Source organism: Athene cunicularia (genome assembly GCF_003259725.1).
Source record: "Athene cunicularia isolate RWA chromosome 1 unlocalized genomic scaffold, athCun1 chr1_part2, whole genome shotgun sequence".
NCBI classification, from domain to species: Eukaryota; Metazoa; Chordata; class Aves; order Strigiformes; family Strigidae; genus Athene; species Athene cunicularia.
The window spans coordinates 20,140,521-20,158,047 of NW_020799092.1; the positions used below are offsets into that span (position 1 = coordinate 20,140,521).

The following is a 17,527-nucleotide window of genomic DNA, read 5'->3' on the forward strand; positions in this document are numbered from 1 at the left end:
TCAAAGTCCTGATTTGATTTGGTTTTATTCATAGTGTTTAGCAAAGATACATATGATAAATTTCAAATCAACAATAATTTTTTATGTCCAAAGAGATACTGGAAGAGGTCCGATTTCTTAATTTTTTTTTTTTCAGGAAATTACAGCATCAGCTTTAAGAAATAGATTTCCCTTGAGATGTTCCAGTCTGAGTGGTCAAAGTTTCTGGTTGCCTCTGAAAACTGTATCTAAAGCTTTCTTCCCTAATTTGCTAACTCACAAATCACTGGGAGCATTATGTAAGGGTATGCTAATTTTGTCAGTCCTGTCACAAGGGCTCTCTTCTAGCCTGCAGGTTGTGAGCACTGGTCATGGTAATGAATCTGGGTAAAAAGTGATCCATGAGAAAGAGAGGGGGAGGAAAACACTAAAGAAAATCTGGTGATGAGCGTCAGCCCTGCTGGTGGTTTGCCATTTGTGAATTGAAATGTTTTCTCTTCTGCAGGGGTGTGTGGACTGATTGTTCCTCAGGAAGACATGCCATTTTGTGATACAGGAATCTGTCCAGATATCATAATGAACCCTCATGGCTTCCCATCGCGTATGACGGTTAGTGGTTATGTTACAATTAAAGAGACAGTGTCCCCCGATAGGAAAACTGAAGTAGATTAGCTGTAAGAAATAAAAAAAAGTTTGAAACATGGATTCACTGAGAATATTCTCCAGTCATCATGCCACATGCTTGCTCTCCTATAAGTATTCAGCCCTCTTGTTTTGCATGTTTTGAAACATCCTACTGTGTGAAAGGAGTAGGTATGCAGGCTGGCTATGCATCATTCTCATTTTGCTCTGTATCAAGCTAATAGCAAAGCAACTAAATACCTCACTTGCACATTTTCTGTTTGAAAACTTCTTGCTCTCCCTTCCCTATTGCCTTTGCCCACTAAACTGGCTGGGGCAGACTGAGGTGAAGGTTGGAGAAGAGCTTCTGTAATAGTTCTAGACCTATATAACTTCCTACATTACACAGTCCTCCCTGGAACTGATGCAATTCTTGCACCTGTGCTGCAGGGTCACACTAAATACCTCACAGCCTGGCCTTTATATGGGACCTCCACTGATTATGTCATGCAGCCTCTGATCTTTTTTTCTTTGTTAGCTTCTTCCCTTCTATTCCCACTGCTCCAGTGTAGCTCATCAATCTCTGAGGCTGTTTCCTAAAGCAGAAGGCCACATTAGATCCTGCTCATTTTCCAGACAACTGGAAAAAATGGAGCTGCCTGGCTCGGGACCTTAAAGGTGTTCTTGAAACTTAAAGGTGTTCTCAGATGCTGCAATGAGTCTGGTTTTCCCCCTTCACACAGGAGTACTCACTCTTCTTGGGCTTCTTCCACTCCTCCCATCGCATGCAATAACCCAGGCTGCCATCTCAGACACCTGCCTGGCTAACTTACGCTGTGACCAATCTAGCAATGTGCCCGTGCTAGTGAGCAGGCTGTTAACTCTGCTTTTCTTTGCACAGGTAGGAAAGTTAATTGAACTCCTGGCTGGAAAGGCTGGGGTGCTTGATGGCAGATTTCACTATGGAACAGCTTTTGGAGGCAGTAAAGTTAAGGATGTATGTGAAGATCTTATTCGCCACGGTTATAACTACCTAGGGAAAGACTACGTAACATCTGGTATCACTGGGTAAGAATCTGCTGTATAGATTTAGATATTTCAGGGGAGTTAGTAAATCCTGTTGAGACACATCTGAAAATCTTTTCATGTCTCAGAGCTCAGGAACTTTCTCTTATTTGCAAACTGCTCTGCGAGATGGAGGGAAGGGGCTGAAGAATAGTGCACTTTTTTTTTTTTTCTTAGAAGTATTTTGTGGTTCCACGTTTTAAGAATTACTAGTATTTGTGTGGCTGTAATGTGAATGCCCTTGTAGTACATACAAAAATTTCTCAACTTCTACTGCATGACAAAAAAGGTAAAATCAAGGGTTTCTTTTTGAGAGATTTTAAGAAATTTCAAGTTTCTCTTGGCAGCAAGTCTTTTATATGCTTGAAATCAGATAAGCATTTTCATGTTGACTTTGATAGTACTGTAAAATATGGATTTGGAGGCAGGTGTCTGTTCCTTGGGAATATTGTGTGTGTGTTCTTTTTTCTTTTTTTTCTTCTTTCGATTACACAATGATTCAGTCTGGCATAATACTCTAATCTGCAAACTTCCTGCTGTGTTGATCAGACTGGCTTCTGAGACACAGAGTTCAAAGAACATAAGATAGTTTAGGAACAGGAAAAGGCCATATGGCTTCACATGCCTGCCCTTCCAAAATGTATCTTAATCCTACCTTCCTGCTATTTTTATTAACCTCCCCATCCCCTTCTTTTCAAGGAACAAGTTTAGGTCTCTTTTGTAGGGATTTTTTTTTTAAAATACTTTTCATTTTAATTGCTTTTCCTACCAACTTCTTCCATATGTTGTTTAGCTTTTTGTTTCAGAGAGATGATTTTGCTTTCCTTACTCCATATTCCATAAATTGTCTATCAAGTATCCTGGTGTTTGAAACACTTTCTGTTCATACATCATCGTAACTTTTAACAAATCTGACTAATCTTGTTTTCTAGGGAGAATAAAATCATCTAGCTCTAAAAATCCCCATCCCCAAACTTCCAATTTTGTGGTACCCTATTTAGAGACTTTACTTTAGGATACTGATATTCTTCCAAGCAAATTTGTCATGCTTAATCTATTTGTTATGAAATTTGAAGGCAGATTGCATAACAATGTGGAAGTTTGCAAATTCATAATGTCTAGTTAAGTTTTATTAGTTTCTTCAATAGGCAGCATTTGGAATAATACTGCATCATGTCAGTAATGACTCTGAATGGGAGGTGCAATACTGTTGTCTTCTGTTTGTTTTTACATTGCACATATATTTTAAAAAAATAAATCATTGGCAGTGCTGAGTTTGCCTGTGTTAAATCTGGTTGTTCTTAGTGCTGAAGATGATAGCTGAGAAATAACTGAGTGCTTTCAACTGTTGCTTTCTGATCTTTAGGCACTGTTCTTGCAATTGGGGGTGTTTTAAGCACAGAAATCTTTAGCCATTACACCTACTCATAGAATGCAGTAGCACCCTCTGTACTGATTACAGATGTTCCCAAGCTGATGCAAGTGCCTAAATACGGTTCTCAAGAGCCCTTTTACAGGCTCATCTGAGCCCCCCATGTCAGCCAGGGCAGTGGTTTTTGTCCTGTGGCTGCAGCTGCTGAGCAGTGCGGCAGGGGCAGCCGTGCTGATGCACAGCAGCTCAGGGAGGACTTTCACCCCTCTGGGTCTTGGGCTGTGTTTCAAAGTGGTGCGCAGGGAGAATTAGTGGATGGGAAGACTGTCAAGCTCATAGTGTGCCAGTGCTAATCTATCCTTGCAAATGCAAATTATTTCAAGTGCTCCTATAAAAATGATGTTTTGAGCTTTTATACTGCATGTATTTGTTGACATATATGCTTACCTTTGGTTTGTGTATGAATGATGTAAAGTGAAGCAATGTAAATAGAAAAACATTAAGTCACTCTTCGGGGTCTGACACATTTATAGTCTTTATCGGTTACTGATGACACTATTGAAACACTCCTGCACGGACAGAGGAGGGACTTAACATGGTACAGCGGAAACGGGTACCTGCAGCTATAGCAGCATGTCTGTGCAGCGTATGGCCAGAGTTCAAGAGCTTGTTCCTCGCTACAGTGGATACAGCAGTATGTGATGCTGGGAGCGTACTGGTTTTGTGTTCAGAAGGCTTTCCTGGGGGGTCTTCAGACAGATTGCCCTGAAAGCCCAAAGATATTTTTCTAGGACTCATGATTCCCAAGTAGTTTCAGATTTCTCCTGTACTCCACACTCTTGTCTATCTCAAGGTAAATATGTGCTAACTGTGAATATTGGTTTTGTTTTGTTTTGGTTTTTTTTATTCCTTCAGGGAGCCTCTGGAAGCATATATCTATTTTGGCCCAGTGTATTATCAGAAACTAAAGCACATGGTGTTGGATAAAATGCATGCAAGAGCTCGAGGACCCAGAGCAGTGCTCACCAGGTATTGTTACAGGCTAAGCACAAAATTCTTAATGTGTATTCAGAAGTCTGCCCAGCTGACTGATGGGTATACCACTAAGTTTGTTTACCTTTTGATACTTGACACAAAATGTAACTACCTGTTAATATACTGTTACAGACTTAAAAACTCTCACAGTACACTGTGGCAGGAGGTTGTTCTGAATGTCCAGATGTGCTCTGTGTGGTGCAAAACTGAGTTTACTTCTAGCAGTTGGTAAAAATACCTTTTGCAGATTCACAGTGCACACTCTGGGCCTCTCCTGTCAGATTGTGCATACCATAGGTATTTTAGGAGGATTTTTTTATTCTTTAACACTTGTACCTTTACAAAATCAGGTATGAATAGAAGGAAGAAATTTCTTTTAATATTTCAGCATCCCTTGGTATTCATCAGGTTAATACTGATGTAGCCCATGTCTTCACCTGTCAACAAATTCATTGGCCCTAATGTAGTGTAAAAAATCATTAGAATAATGTGCATCCCTGGTATACTGCACTTTCCTTGCAGACCTTTCCATTCAACTCTAAAACTGAGTTTAGGTTGTATGTGCTGGTCCACAATTGTTCAGTACCATGCAGGAGAATAACACTTTCACACTTGTAAAGTGCAAAATTTACAGAGGTGCCAACAATAGATCTCCATTTTATTTGCCCAGTTAAAGATATGTCCTCAGTTCCTTTGGAGTCATGATCATTGCACTAAGCCTGAACTTGTTTTTTTCTCCCAGCAAAAAGGTTGATTACCACGTTGATATCTTCTGGTATTGAATTTTGAAGTCAAGCTGATGTACTCTGAGTAATAAGTAATATGAGCCCCTGGAGGTGGGCTTATATTATCTGGACCTTTGGAGAATTTGAAGCATCCTCCTTTCACTGCTGTTATTTACCTTTCCTCCTTAAAGCCTAGCCAGCATTTTGGCTTTTCAGGTCTATGGCTTCTTGCACCCATGTTCTAAATTCCTGATATTCCTGGCTTACAAGAAGCACTTCAGTGCCAGAGGCTTTACTTTGAGGAGGTTTCTAGTGAATTGTTTAGTCCACCTCTCTCCATCACAGTAGGACTATTTGCTAAATCTTGCCAGAAAGTTAACTGCCAGCTAGTCTTCGATATTCTAGCAAAGATTATTCCAAATGTTCTTTGCCAGTCTTTCTGGACTATCACGTACACCATTTATACCTCACCTGTTGCGTGGTGGTACTCTTCTTTTTGACCAGTCCTTTTTGTACTCTTTTTGAGATGTAAGCACGAAGTCACATCTATCTTGCCCTTATTCTTCCCTATAACAAGCATGATTGATATTCTTTAATTCTTAATTTATGTTTATGCCTCTTATCATGTGCTGATCCACTTCTCCTGCCTTATCTGCCTGTACAAGTTAGCAAGTCTGTCCTTTTAATAGGTGCAGCTTCTACCTTTTGATGTAGTAGTAGAGAATGGAGAGGCAGGTCTGCTGTACCTGATTCAGAAGTATCTTTCTTGCTTTTCATTGCATATTTCCTTTGCCTTTTGGCTTTCCAACCTCATGCTGTCTCTAGGACAAACTGAAGTTGTCTCACATTTTCCATGGAAGTAAATACCAGTACAGGAACTGGGAGAGAAATCACTAAGTTTTTGTAATTCTTGGCTGAACTTTTCCACTAACCATCTTAAGAATAGCAAGTGTAGCACAACCATTATTTCCTACCACAGCTGTTCCTACCACAGCTGCTTGCCAATATGAACATAAGTGATATTCTCAAATAATGGACTGTCAGCCCCATTTTCTGTTCCTCAGTGTGTTAATCATTGTATTGGTGTTCCATGTGAAAATGAAAACTTGCTGTCTTAGCTAACGGTGCACGCACCTGCTTTACTGGAGCTCCTAGATTACCCAAATACCTTGATCTGCTTTTGTATTGTCTCCCCAACTTCTCAGCTGTTTAGAGATACTGAATTTAAAGGAAACCTAAGTCCCAAGTCAAGGTAATGTTTACATGTAAAGATGAAGGTGATGTGATTCCCCCACCCCTTACTTTCTTTGAATTCTTTTTTTCCAGTCAGTAGCATCATACTACGTAGCTAGGGCTCTTTAACTTTCAGGAAAGCTAATGAATGTTCAGTTTATGCTGCCTCTTGACCAGTCTTTTAGGAATCTTCTTTTTTTTCCTCAACTAATTAAACTTTTGTTATTGCCATCGCCTCTGCTGAGAGAGTCTACTTTGCCAGCTTTCATACTCGTTATTGTTTTATCATCCATTGCACTTCCTGGAGAGTAGATTGCCTCTAACGTTGTTTTTTGGTTTTAAAAGTAATCCCGTAACAGCTTCCAGCATGGAATTTGGCTGTCATTGTCTTGAAATGCATTTTATTATATATCAAATGTACCTTAACTGACAGACCAAAGCTGTATTTCCATCTGGAGTAAGACAGAAGACTTGAATTCCTTGAACGTCACCAATTCTCGTTATTGTTCTGATTAAAACAAGACTTTGTAGAATTGCAAAGCAGCAGTCTTTGTCAACATGGTCAAAAAACACCAGGATGTTGCCCTCCAAACTAGTATTTGTTAAATGGAATGCAATACTTAAATTTATTTTGCCATGAGTAGCTGACAATTAATTTAAAACATAGTTCTATATATGGTGTTGCCTAGATACCCAGTCCTGCTAAATCTTTCTAATAGATAAACTGCTTTTAGTTTTCCTTACAAGAGATCAATATAAGCTTTCTGCATGCATAGTTGTTTTGATGGACATTGTCAGAGCAGCCACCTGCATGTCTTTTGAACTCATCAGATATGCCAGTTCCTGTTATACTGCAAGGGAGTAATGTAATGACACTGGTCAGGGCTCCTCTCTGACTAGGGCTCTGGGAGCATGGTACATTCTCCTCCTTCAGGCAGCATTTTTCTAGGTAATACTCTGCTTTTGGAGGTCAGTATTTCAGCCAACAACTCCATTTTGAGTTAGCCACTGGTTTTTCATAACAGGCACAAGGGAGATCTGCTGAGACCTACAAGGCCTGCTTTTATTCATGGGGGTAGACTTATTTCCCCTCACTGGCCAATGAAGCAAAGAATAGGGCCATAAAGCTGAACCCACTATTCTTCCAGAATATGCAGAATTAATGCCAGTAAATTCTTGATGTGCTTAAAAACACTGAAGTTAATTATTCTTTTTCTAAATGAAGCAGACAGTGTTGAAGACCATTTGGCCTTATTTTTTTATTTAAAGAATCACTGCATTTTATTTACCCTTTAAGAATTTTACAAACTTTTAAAAAAAATATTAAAAATATCTCTGTTTAATTATGTTCCCAATCTTATTTTTAAGAGTCTGCCTTGTTTTCAGAATGTTATATTCAGAATAAAGAATGGAGTAGTTGCCCAGAGCAACACCTTCAGCATACATGTGTGTAGTGGGAAAGGGGAAGCGCAGATACTTTATAAACACTGTTTTAACATTTTAAACAACCTTTGGTGTGATGAATTTTCAGACTCGTGTGAGCCAGAAGTAATAAATCTGATCAGCTAGGGAGCATAAGATAGATTCTTTTCAAGGGCCCAATCTCAAATACTGAAATTTTTGGTACTTCAGGAAACTACTTTTTAGGGAGGGAGGATTTTATTTGTTTTGGTTTTTTAATGAGGTCATTTTGACAGTGGGAATAAAACACATAAGAGCTTAAGACTCAAGCTGGGTTTTTTTGTTGGGGGGGGGCTTTTTGTGGTTTTTTTTAATAAGATTTCAGCTGCCTTAGAAATCTTTATCCTGTGTCTGTTGGAAGATCCATGGCATATCAACTCTTAAAAGGGCTGGAGTTGAGACCCCATCATTTTTCAAGAATTTTTATCTTCCCTTAATTGGATTGAGACTTTTTTGGCACTCACATTTTAAAGCTATTTTGTCCTTTCGTTCTGTGATACAGCACCTGATGAAACTTTTGAAAGTAGACTTGTGCATTAAGTAATATTACAGAAGTCAGTTGGTAAAAGGGATTCAGGCATTTCTAGAACTGCAGCAGATGTCTGAATCTTTGGAGGTCTCAGTTGGTTTTAAAATCTGCCTCTTGGGACTTCAGAGGAGAAACTGCAATCACCACAGGGTTAGTCCTTTAGAACTGAACAGTGATGGTGCCATCATCTGGGGAGGGGGCCCTAGAGAGTTTAATCAGGATGTAAACAACTTTTATCCATTCTCTCAACAGTGGGAAAAATAGAAGGTTATATGAATGAAAAATATTATTTGAATTACAAGCAGATTAGTTTTAAGGTTCCAGTGTCGTCAGGGTAAGAGAAACCACTTTCCTCTAAAACCAGATACAACTTGCATCTTGAGAAGATATTTTGGTCTGGTAATTAGGTATTTTTTTTACACTTGTTACAAAATATTATTAGATGTTGAAGGCTTTTATAAATACTTTTATCTGCATTGCAGTAAGTTGGCAAAAACTTGGGTTTATTTAGTATGCTTAAAAAATTCAGTTGTTTGAAATAATACAAACAAAATATACTCCAAAAGATATGGGCCAGATCAGTCTTTGGGTATTCTAGATGGATTACACTGCTGCAGGTATCAGAAACAGCACATAAACATGGGACTTCACTGAGAAATTAAGACTCTTACGATTGCCAATAACACTTTTTTAATTCCATCTCTTTGCTGTCATATTTTAGGGAATATACTAAGATGGAAATATTTGATAAAATGCATGCAATATATTAGTGCTTCAGGAATTTAATATTGGTTTGGTTTCATAGTTCACTCTAATATTTGCAACCAGAGTTCTACAACATTGTGCTAGTACATGAGAGTAGAACTGATAGTGTATGAAATTGCAGTAACAAAAGGTTAAAAGTTTTGACTGTGTTCAACAAAACAAGATCGGCTTGAACAGTCATAATGTTAAATAATATATTGTACTTTGACTTTTTGCGTCAGAATTTAGAGTGTATACTTGCATTGCTTTGTAAAAATTTCCTCTAGCACCTTGAGGACAGGAAGTCTTTCCAGACAAAAAAAAATCAGAATTTGATTTGTGTTGAAGAACTAGAAAACCAGGAACCTATACAACATAAAAATTAGTCTTATTAGCTGTCAGGCATGAAAAAAAAAAAATCCTAGATAAATGTTACTTTTTTTTTAAGAAAAAAGTAGGATTTCAATAATGAGTTAGCAATATGAGTACTGTTTATTTGCTGCTCTGTTTCGGTATTCTCTGTCAGATCAAAAATGTTTTTAGCTGTACTTCAGCTGTAACATTAGTTTGACTCATTCATAAGCTGCTGAATATTGTTTCATTTAGTTAGCTAAAAACTATAATGAATGTCTCATTAACAAAAAAAAGTACCAAATCTGTGTCTGGATTGTCTTGGATACTATTTGGTCTGTTTCTGTTTTCACTTACTTTCTACATTCCGTGAGGTAAAGAGTTGTGGCCTGACACTGCAGTTGCCACTCACTATGATGCAGTTGCCACAGAACTATATTATATTGCTAGTGCAAGAGCAAAGATTAATTGCTTCAGCTTGAACAACACATTTGCAAGATCAGCAACTCTGATTTGTAGAATGCTGTTGTCCATTGATCTTGTACTGTTCCTACAGTTTGAAGACAGACATTCCTATGGTTGTAGAATGTATGGTTTGGAATACTAAATACATTTTTTCAAATATTTTTTTCAAAGGCAACCCACTGAAGGTCGATCCCGTGATGGAGGTTTACGTCTTGGAGAGATGGAACGGGATTGTTTGATAGGTTATGGAGCCAGCATGCTTCTACTGGAGAGACTGATGATTTCAAGTGATGCCTTTGAAGTGGATGTTTGTGGACAGTGTGGCTTGCTGGGGTACTCTGGCTGGTAAGTTGTCTAATGGTAATCCTTTTTGTAAATCACGGTGTCCCCTCCTCACTTTGTGCATGTGACATGATTCGTATTTCAAAAAATCCCTTGACCTCAGGTGCATAAAGCAAAGTGGTAGAGAGTAAACATGTCTCTATGTAAGAGAACCTTGCCCCTGGTTATAGAGCTTCTCAGTTTTAAAGTGCTCACAGTCACTGATTAACAGTCCCATGTGCCTTAAAATGAGTGTCAACGTTCAAAATTGGTATTTGGAAAATTGGTGACAGGAGATGGTTCTTTGTTATGGTCTGATTGAAGTTAGGACTAAAGTGAGTATGTAGACAACAGGCCAGGAGTCTCCCCTGTTGTGGGAGCACAGGTATTGTCTTCCACAGCCAGCTGTGCTTGTGGGAAAAGTTACTTTTGCTCTGTCTGCTGCCTTCCTTCCCACCCTTGCAGGGGATTAGCAAACACCCAATCCTGTATATAATCTGTTTTTTGAAAAGGGGAAAATAGCTTTGTCAATGTTCTTGACTCTTCTGGCATCAGAAATGAGATTACTAGCTAGACTAGTCACAGGTCTTCCTGCTACAATCACACGTTGAACCTCACAAGGCTGAAGAGAGAAAGTGAGCACAGAAGAATGGGATAAAAAAGCAACATCTCCTGCTTTCTTGTTCGCTAGCTATAGAGTTCCTAATCACATGCGTACCACTTTCTTTGACTGTGCCTCTCCCAAATGCCTCTTCCTTCAAAACATCAGACAAATGCACCAATCCCATGTTGGAGCCTGAGAAACAATCAGCTGCCTGGTGGAAATTCAGCTGGCTTCTGCCCAACTGCCTTGTCCCTAAGAAATTTATCTCTAGACTCGCTAATGGTCTTGCTGTCTTACTCTGGGTCCTAAGCCGGTACTGAGTTTGTCTCCTGCAGACAAACTGGTTTTCCATGTAGGGGAAGCATAACACTGGATGTTAAAACTATGTGAAGTTCACCATGTGTAACACTGGGCTCTGCTCTAACCATCTTTTCTCTACACTCATTTTGAGATGCTAGATTTAAAGTTGCCTCTAGCATGCTGGAAATAAACCACTATTACTAGAAGACATGGGAACTTCTTTTTATGTTCTTTAGAGGTGAGGGAAATGTTTTGCTTTAGCTTGGTTTTGGTTTAGCCAGGAAGAAAAACAGACTTGTGAGACCGATAGGAATTTATGAGCTACAACTTTGTTGCAAGCATTGTGAAAACAGGTGACCTGGATGGAAGGTGAAGCAGAAAGATTCATTTCTAAATAACCTCAAAAGAACATTGTTGGAAACTTGCTACATCTTGGATCTTAATATCAATCTTGGGAGAGGCAGGAAATTGGACTTTATTCACTTCAGTGCTTTGAGAGTGATTTTTCCATGATATAATGAAGTAGGAAAGTAAGGTGTGTTCTTGGTTTGTAGTGTAGTGTAAAAGAGACAGCTACTGTTTCTGCCCTTGCTCAGACCTTTCTTCCGAATCATATGGCTTCTGGCCAGAAACCAAGCACCACTTTTTTCTGCTAACAGCAGCAGCAGTTCTGCTCCTTGTGGAGCAGAAGTTCAGGTGGAGGTAGGTGAACACATGTGAAATCCAGAGGAGAGACAAGACCTACTCTCTGCATCTTATTGTGGTTGGTGATTTTTAGTTGGACATTGGCCTACTGGCTTTTGTGCGGTAAGTATTTTTGAGAGGCCTGTTTTTCTTGAGTGTGTGTACACTGTATGTAAGACCTGTTTTCTCATCCAGGTCTCTTAAAACTACTGCAGTGCAAATAACAGTTGAAGGAAGTTGTCTGAAAGGAAGGGCATGCCATAAGTCAAACAACTAACCACTTGTAACTGTGTAAAGCGCTGCCTTAAAAAAGCCTCACATGCAGATGTAGCTCACTTCTATTTTTATAAAACCTTGGCTTTCAGAGCAGACCATAAAGATTTTCAGAGACCATGGGAAGTGAGGGCACCTTGAAGAAAATTAGGAATTTGAACTTTAGAAATAGTATCGCATTTTATTTTTAAGGTGGTGTTAATTTATTTTATATTTTGAAGTCTGTAGCAAAGTTTAGAAACTTTTTAAATAACTGTGAACGAAACTACTCTCTCAGACAGAGCCAGACAGTCTTGCAATCTGATTCTGTGAAAAGCTGTCTGATGTGTGAGAGTAATCAATAAGAGGTAGTTTCTGTGAAGTGATATGCTGTGTCTACCAGTAACTGAAGGAAGTGGCCCTATAATGAGCATCACAGTAGAGACCAAGTCATTAAGACAAACTTCCGAACAGGCCTTTTCAGTGATTCTGACATTAATAAGACATTGCTACAAGAAATCTTTTGGAAACACATTGTTTGGTGGCCAGCATTAAGAGCACTTGTTTCAAGGAACATGAGCCCTTCCTCCCAGACAAGGACTAGTCTCTGGGTATGTTTTTCTGCAAGATAGTGACAGCACATCAGTGTTGGGGCCTGAACTGGTACTGTTGCAGGGGAAGGGGCCTGTTGTGGCAGTGACAGAATTCATCCCTGTAAAAAATACACTAGAAACTTACTGTGATGTACCAGTTTTATACAAATTTTCCAACTTTTCTGTTGTACAGATGCTCAGGGGCAGGACTCCACTGAATGCAATGAGCAGAATTTGGTCTTTTTTTTGATGATGATAAGTTATTCTGATGCCTAGAGTACGAGCATTTTAAAATCTACATGAAGAAAAATTTTGTTTCTGGTCCAGATTCAGCCTTGGCGTAGTTGCCTTTTCCTATCCAGTTTATTATCAGTCCTAGTACCAAATGGTCTTTTGGTTTCTGTAATCTCTGACAGAACTTTGTACTTTTTGCTTATGGCACCTTAACCTTTCCAGGTGATCCCCATCTAAGTACAAAGCAGGCCCAGAATGGTGTAGCTTTGAGCCTGTGTGTGGTGAGTGTTCTCTGCTCCTCAGTGCCTAGTAGCTGTAATCAGATGCCAGACGTGCTCATAACAGAAAAGTGTCTCATCAGACTTCCAGGCCTTACTGTAAGGCTTCTTCTATTGAGAGCAACTATGTTATCATCAGAAAGTGGCTTCTGCTTAGGTCACTTCATCCTACCATAAAAATTTACCTATCCCTATAAATTTGGACAAGGGGGGTAGTTACAAACCTGCAATTGAGGTCTATTCTGTTTTAAAGGCATGCTAGCTGTAACATTTCCCCTATGTAACAGTGTCTACAGGAGATGCATGTTCCAGGGAAACACCCAGTTCAGTCTGTTGCCTTCTAACTGCTTGTAGTCAGATCTACACAAAGCCAGAGCAATTACTGGGACTAAGCGAAGCTTCGGTACTCATCATGAACTGCAGAAATGTAATTAAAGCTTCTCTACCATTGGCTGAAAGCTCTCCTGGTTTAAAAAAATAAAAAAGAAATACCCCAAGTATGGAGCATGTGGAGGTCAAGGCAGCCGCGGTTTTCTTGGAAAATAACGAGTTCTTTGACATGCTTTTTAAGTGTGTCTGTAAAAGAGAGGTTACAGAGGCTGAAAAAGTAACCCGAAGTCTAATGCCAACTCCCATAACCAAGAACCTTAGGAACACTAACCAGCTTTACTGGACCTGCCCCCACTGACTTCCATGTGCTCTAGGTCAAGTTCACTGGTAATAAAAACAAGTGACTTTGGTATTATTTTAAATGTTGACTCTCAGCCTCATTTTGTACCACAGAAGTGTGTAGGAATTTTGCTAATTCCTCCTTCCTTGGATCTTCAGACTGTTACGATTTTATGCCAGAAATACAAATTTGAAACACATAATCAAAAAGAGATTTGTTAGACCATTAGGAAATGCTGAGTCACTCTGTGTTCCCAAAGGCCTGGCTTTCTCAACTCTCCAAAACCAAAAGATGGCATATGCAGGAGAATGAGGAAATAGGGAGGTTAGAAACTGATATTTATAAGAAAGATTTCCTTTCTGGGTACAGAGAGATGAAATTAAAGCATTTAAACAGCTGCTACCACTACTGAATTCGAGTCCCGATATTGGAAAGATGGCTGAGTGACCAGCCTGTCTAGTCCTTATATGGTTAAGAATATATCTATGTGACAATATATATATCCCTTTCCCCTCATGATGTTAAGATTTCATTTGAGTAAAGAGCACAAAGAATATGTGTGAAAGCAGTTTTACTTGCTTCCTGTCTTGACTAAAACTTTGGCTGTTCACATAGAGGTGAGAGATGCCTCTTTTCTGGAATATGAGCTCATTTGAGACATTACAGGGTGAAACTGCATATAAGGAAAAAAACTAAGTGTGAACCTGATTTCTTCCTGCCTCTGTCTTGTGATATATATAAGACAGAAACTGGACCATTAACAATGTTCTCAGAAATACTTAGTTTTGTTCATCTCCTTTCTCTCATTATGCAATGCTGAGTTTGTGTTGGCAGTTACATGGGTGGTAAAGAAGAAGTCAGTCCTGTTAGTACTGAGCATTGTGATTCTCCTCCACAAAAAGTGCAGGTTCACATTAAGCTCCTATTGATTTCAGTCGGATTATTTAAGGGCTTGAAGTTTTGACTGACTTAAGCGCTAAAATATGTCTCAAGCACTTGGCTCTTTCTAGGACTGAGCCTAGTGTTTAAATGCAGGCAGACAAAGAAACCAGTATAGTGGCAACTGAGGTTTTTTTCTGCAGAGCTTCATCTATGCACCAACTCTGACTTTCTTTTTGTTTGTTTCCCTAGGTGCCACTACTGCAAATCATCATGTCATGTGTCTTCTCTGCGCATACCTTATGCCTGTAAACTTTTATTCCAAGAACTGCAGTCAATGAACATCATACCTAGGCTAAAACTATCCAAGTACAATGAATGAACAAGATGAAAAAGATGGAAAAAAGTACTTTACAGAAATTGAAATCCAGCATATATAACGGGAAGATTTTTTTTTTTTTTTGGTGAACAGGAATAACTAAAACCTGAGCGGGTAGAAGGGAAGTGCAAGACAGTGTAAGAAATCTTTCTTACAGATCCTACTTGTTTTTAAGTTGACAGAGGAGACTCTGTCAATAGAATACACTAGGAGCAGTTCTGAAAGCCTTGATTAGTCTGAGTGAACAGGACATGTGGGAATTGTGGAGTAAGGCCATGATCCAGCAAAGCACTTGCATCACTTCGAACAACCCCATGCTCAGTTTTGAAAAGTGGTTTGCTGGACTAGGGCTTGTACATCGTATTCGCAGAGGTTAAAAGCATTTTCCAGACCAGTGTAATATGAAAGACTAATAAAGGTTTTAAATAATACTACTTGAATATGTGTTAATGGTTGTGTAAGGATGATAAAGCCTTCTTATAATGTCTAAACCATTTTCTTCTTCCTAAAGCATTTTGTTAAAGCATTAAAATTTTGTTAGTGTCAGGCTTAGAGAAATGAAACTGCTTTCTTGAGAACTTGAAATCAGATGTTTTGAGATTTCAGTCTGCAGGTGCATTTGTGTGCAAGCAATGGTGTGATTATGCTGTCAATCCGCTTTAAGCTAAACATACGCAGTTCCCAGGAAGTTCAAGGTGTGTGACTGCATATGGGGCAAGTGCATGATACAGCTTTCAGATATCCATTCAATTCTCACTGAGTATACTGGATTTAACAATACGCTGGTGCAAAGCCCTGAAAACAGGCTGCAAACATTAGGTATGCTGTCCTAGGACTTCAGAACTTTTTTAAAATATGGGCATAGCTAAAACTTTTTTTGAGAACAAAAGAACTATTAAGTTAGAACAAAAATCCTCCACCAATAGTGCAGCAGACCTGAAAGTATTTAGAAATGGAACAGCTGAACTTTTTCACGAGGTCCAAGGCCTAGAACTAAAGCAATGGATGAACTGAGGCACTTAGTACCTGAAACTCACTTGAGCCCTTCCTCAGCAAAGCATATAGTTTACCTTTTAAGGAAAGGAGTAGTCCCACTGAAGTCAAGATGAAGTATGTGCATGTTCAGGTGCTTCAGAGAAAGGCACCACTCTAATCAGAGAGGATACAGAACACTACCTGTGATTGGGAAGTTCCCAAGACAGTCTTTGGCTCCTCGTATGACTGACCTGGGCGTGCCGATCCTGATGCCATGCTTACAGTCATGTTGCTGCTGTTCTCTTAGCTGCTTAAGAAGCACAGATGAGTATCAGCCTGAGTAGAGTTGCTCTTTAAGCTTCCGCCAAAATGCTTAAACTAGTAGTTTTGTATCTGGGCTTACAAATTGAGTCTGAAGGGATAAGATTTGACTTTTTTTTTTCTGTTGGACATATGGCAATAGAGATGTCAACACAGCACACTTGGGTTGGAAAGACTCCTGAAACACCTCTACCAGGATCTGAACAGCTCAGGGTTATTTACAAAGAGTTCTAAGAGAGTGACCTACTGCCTCAAAACTAGAGGAAGAAGTTAACCAAAAGCCCCAACCAAATTATCAACCTTTGCTTTGCCTCCCGAGATTGCCAAACTGAGGCTCGGGTGCACCAGCAGAGGGAGTGAGCTTCAAAGGCTACAGCCTGCTGGTGGGGGAAAGTTTTGACCTGGATCAAGGAAACTATGCTGAGGGTACAGGGTTCTTGCTAGCTAGTCCTCTCTTAAATGGTCTCCTAGGTTAGATGGACGAAGCTACAGGACATTAAAGACTAAAGCTATGAGTATGATTTAACAGCTGTAGAAATTTAGCAGACACAGGAGCAAACAAATGTGCTTGTGAGTAACCCTATTGAGAGAACAGGTCTGTGTGCGACCCTGAGGGGTAACCTTGCAGCTAGTTTACCTCAAGCTGATGAAAGCGTGGGGGTGAAAAGTTTTGTGAGGGTGAAGGAAATCCTCTGCAATAGCTGAAGTTTAGGAAGAAAGGGGCAGTCTTCATAACGATGGATCCAGTAGAACATAGAAACTAGACATGTCTGGCAGTGAGCGTCACACACTATCAACTATTCTGGTGATACCTACATCAGTTCCCTTTACCCATCACTGCTGTCTAACTTAGGCCTGTGCATACACTGGAGGCTTACTTGAGTGTAGATTTGAGTTGAAACTCTGATTTTTACTTTTTGTCTCTCTTCAAGAGGCTACCTATGTTCCATCATAATAGACACCTGCAAGTAATCTCTTGGCAATGGAATAAGCATTATAAAACCAGCAGCAGAAACTGTAACAAACAGCTATGGATCCTGGAATACAGTTGGTCAAAATGGCAATTCAAGGAAGGAATCCTACTGCAGCCAGGAAAAATTGTGATGCGTGGACTGATTGAGGTAAAATACATTCTCAGAACCCCCGAGCTGTCACACCACTTTCCTCTGGTGAGCCTCATCTTTGCAGCCCTTTGAATTATCTTCCTAGCCAACCTCCCCTCCCCCCTTTTTAATACAGTGCATGCCTTCACAAAGAGGTCTTATGTCAGCTATAACGGCTGTACTGCTGTGACTAGACTTGCCCAAATCAACCCTGCCATGACTCTGTCTAATTGCTGAAAGAGATACAATATTCTGAACGACACTTGACTAAATCTTAAGGCTTTAACACAAGGAGCTGTGGCTAGAAAACTGCCATAAAGTTTTCATTCCACTGCAACTTATTGCAAAACACCT

The 17,527-nt window shown here is 39.5% G+C and overlaps 1 protein-coding gene across 1 annotated transcript in view; it reads left to right on the top strand.

Annotated features, from left to right (window-relative positions):
* POLR3B (RNA polymerase III subunit B) overlaps nt 1-15,205 on the top strand; it is an 80,718-nt gene extending 65,513 nt beyond the window's left edge. Inside the window, exons 24-28 of the mRNA XM_026867887.1 lie at nt 485-588; nt 1,502-1,668; nt 3,953-4,066; nt 9,752-9,925; nt 14,648-15,205. Of these exons, the coding sequence (XP_026723688.1) occupies nt 485-588; nt 1,502-1,668; nt 3,953-4,066; nt 9,752-9,925; nt 14,648-14,777 (689 nt within the window). The 3' untranslated portion in view covers nt 14,778-15,205. The remainder of the gene's footprint in view (nt 1-484; nt 589-1,501; nt 1,669-3,952; nt 4,067-9,751; nt 9,926-14,647) is intronic.
* Nucleotides 15,206-17,527: the final 2,322 nt, after the last annotated feature.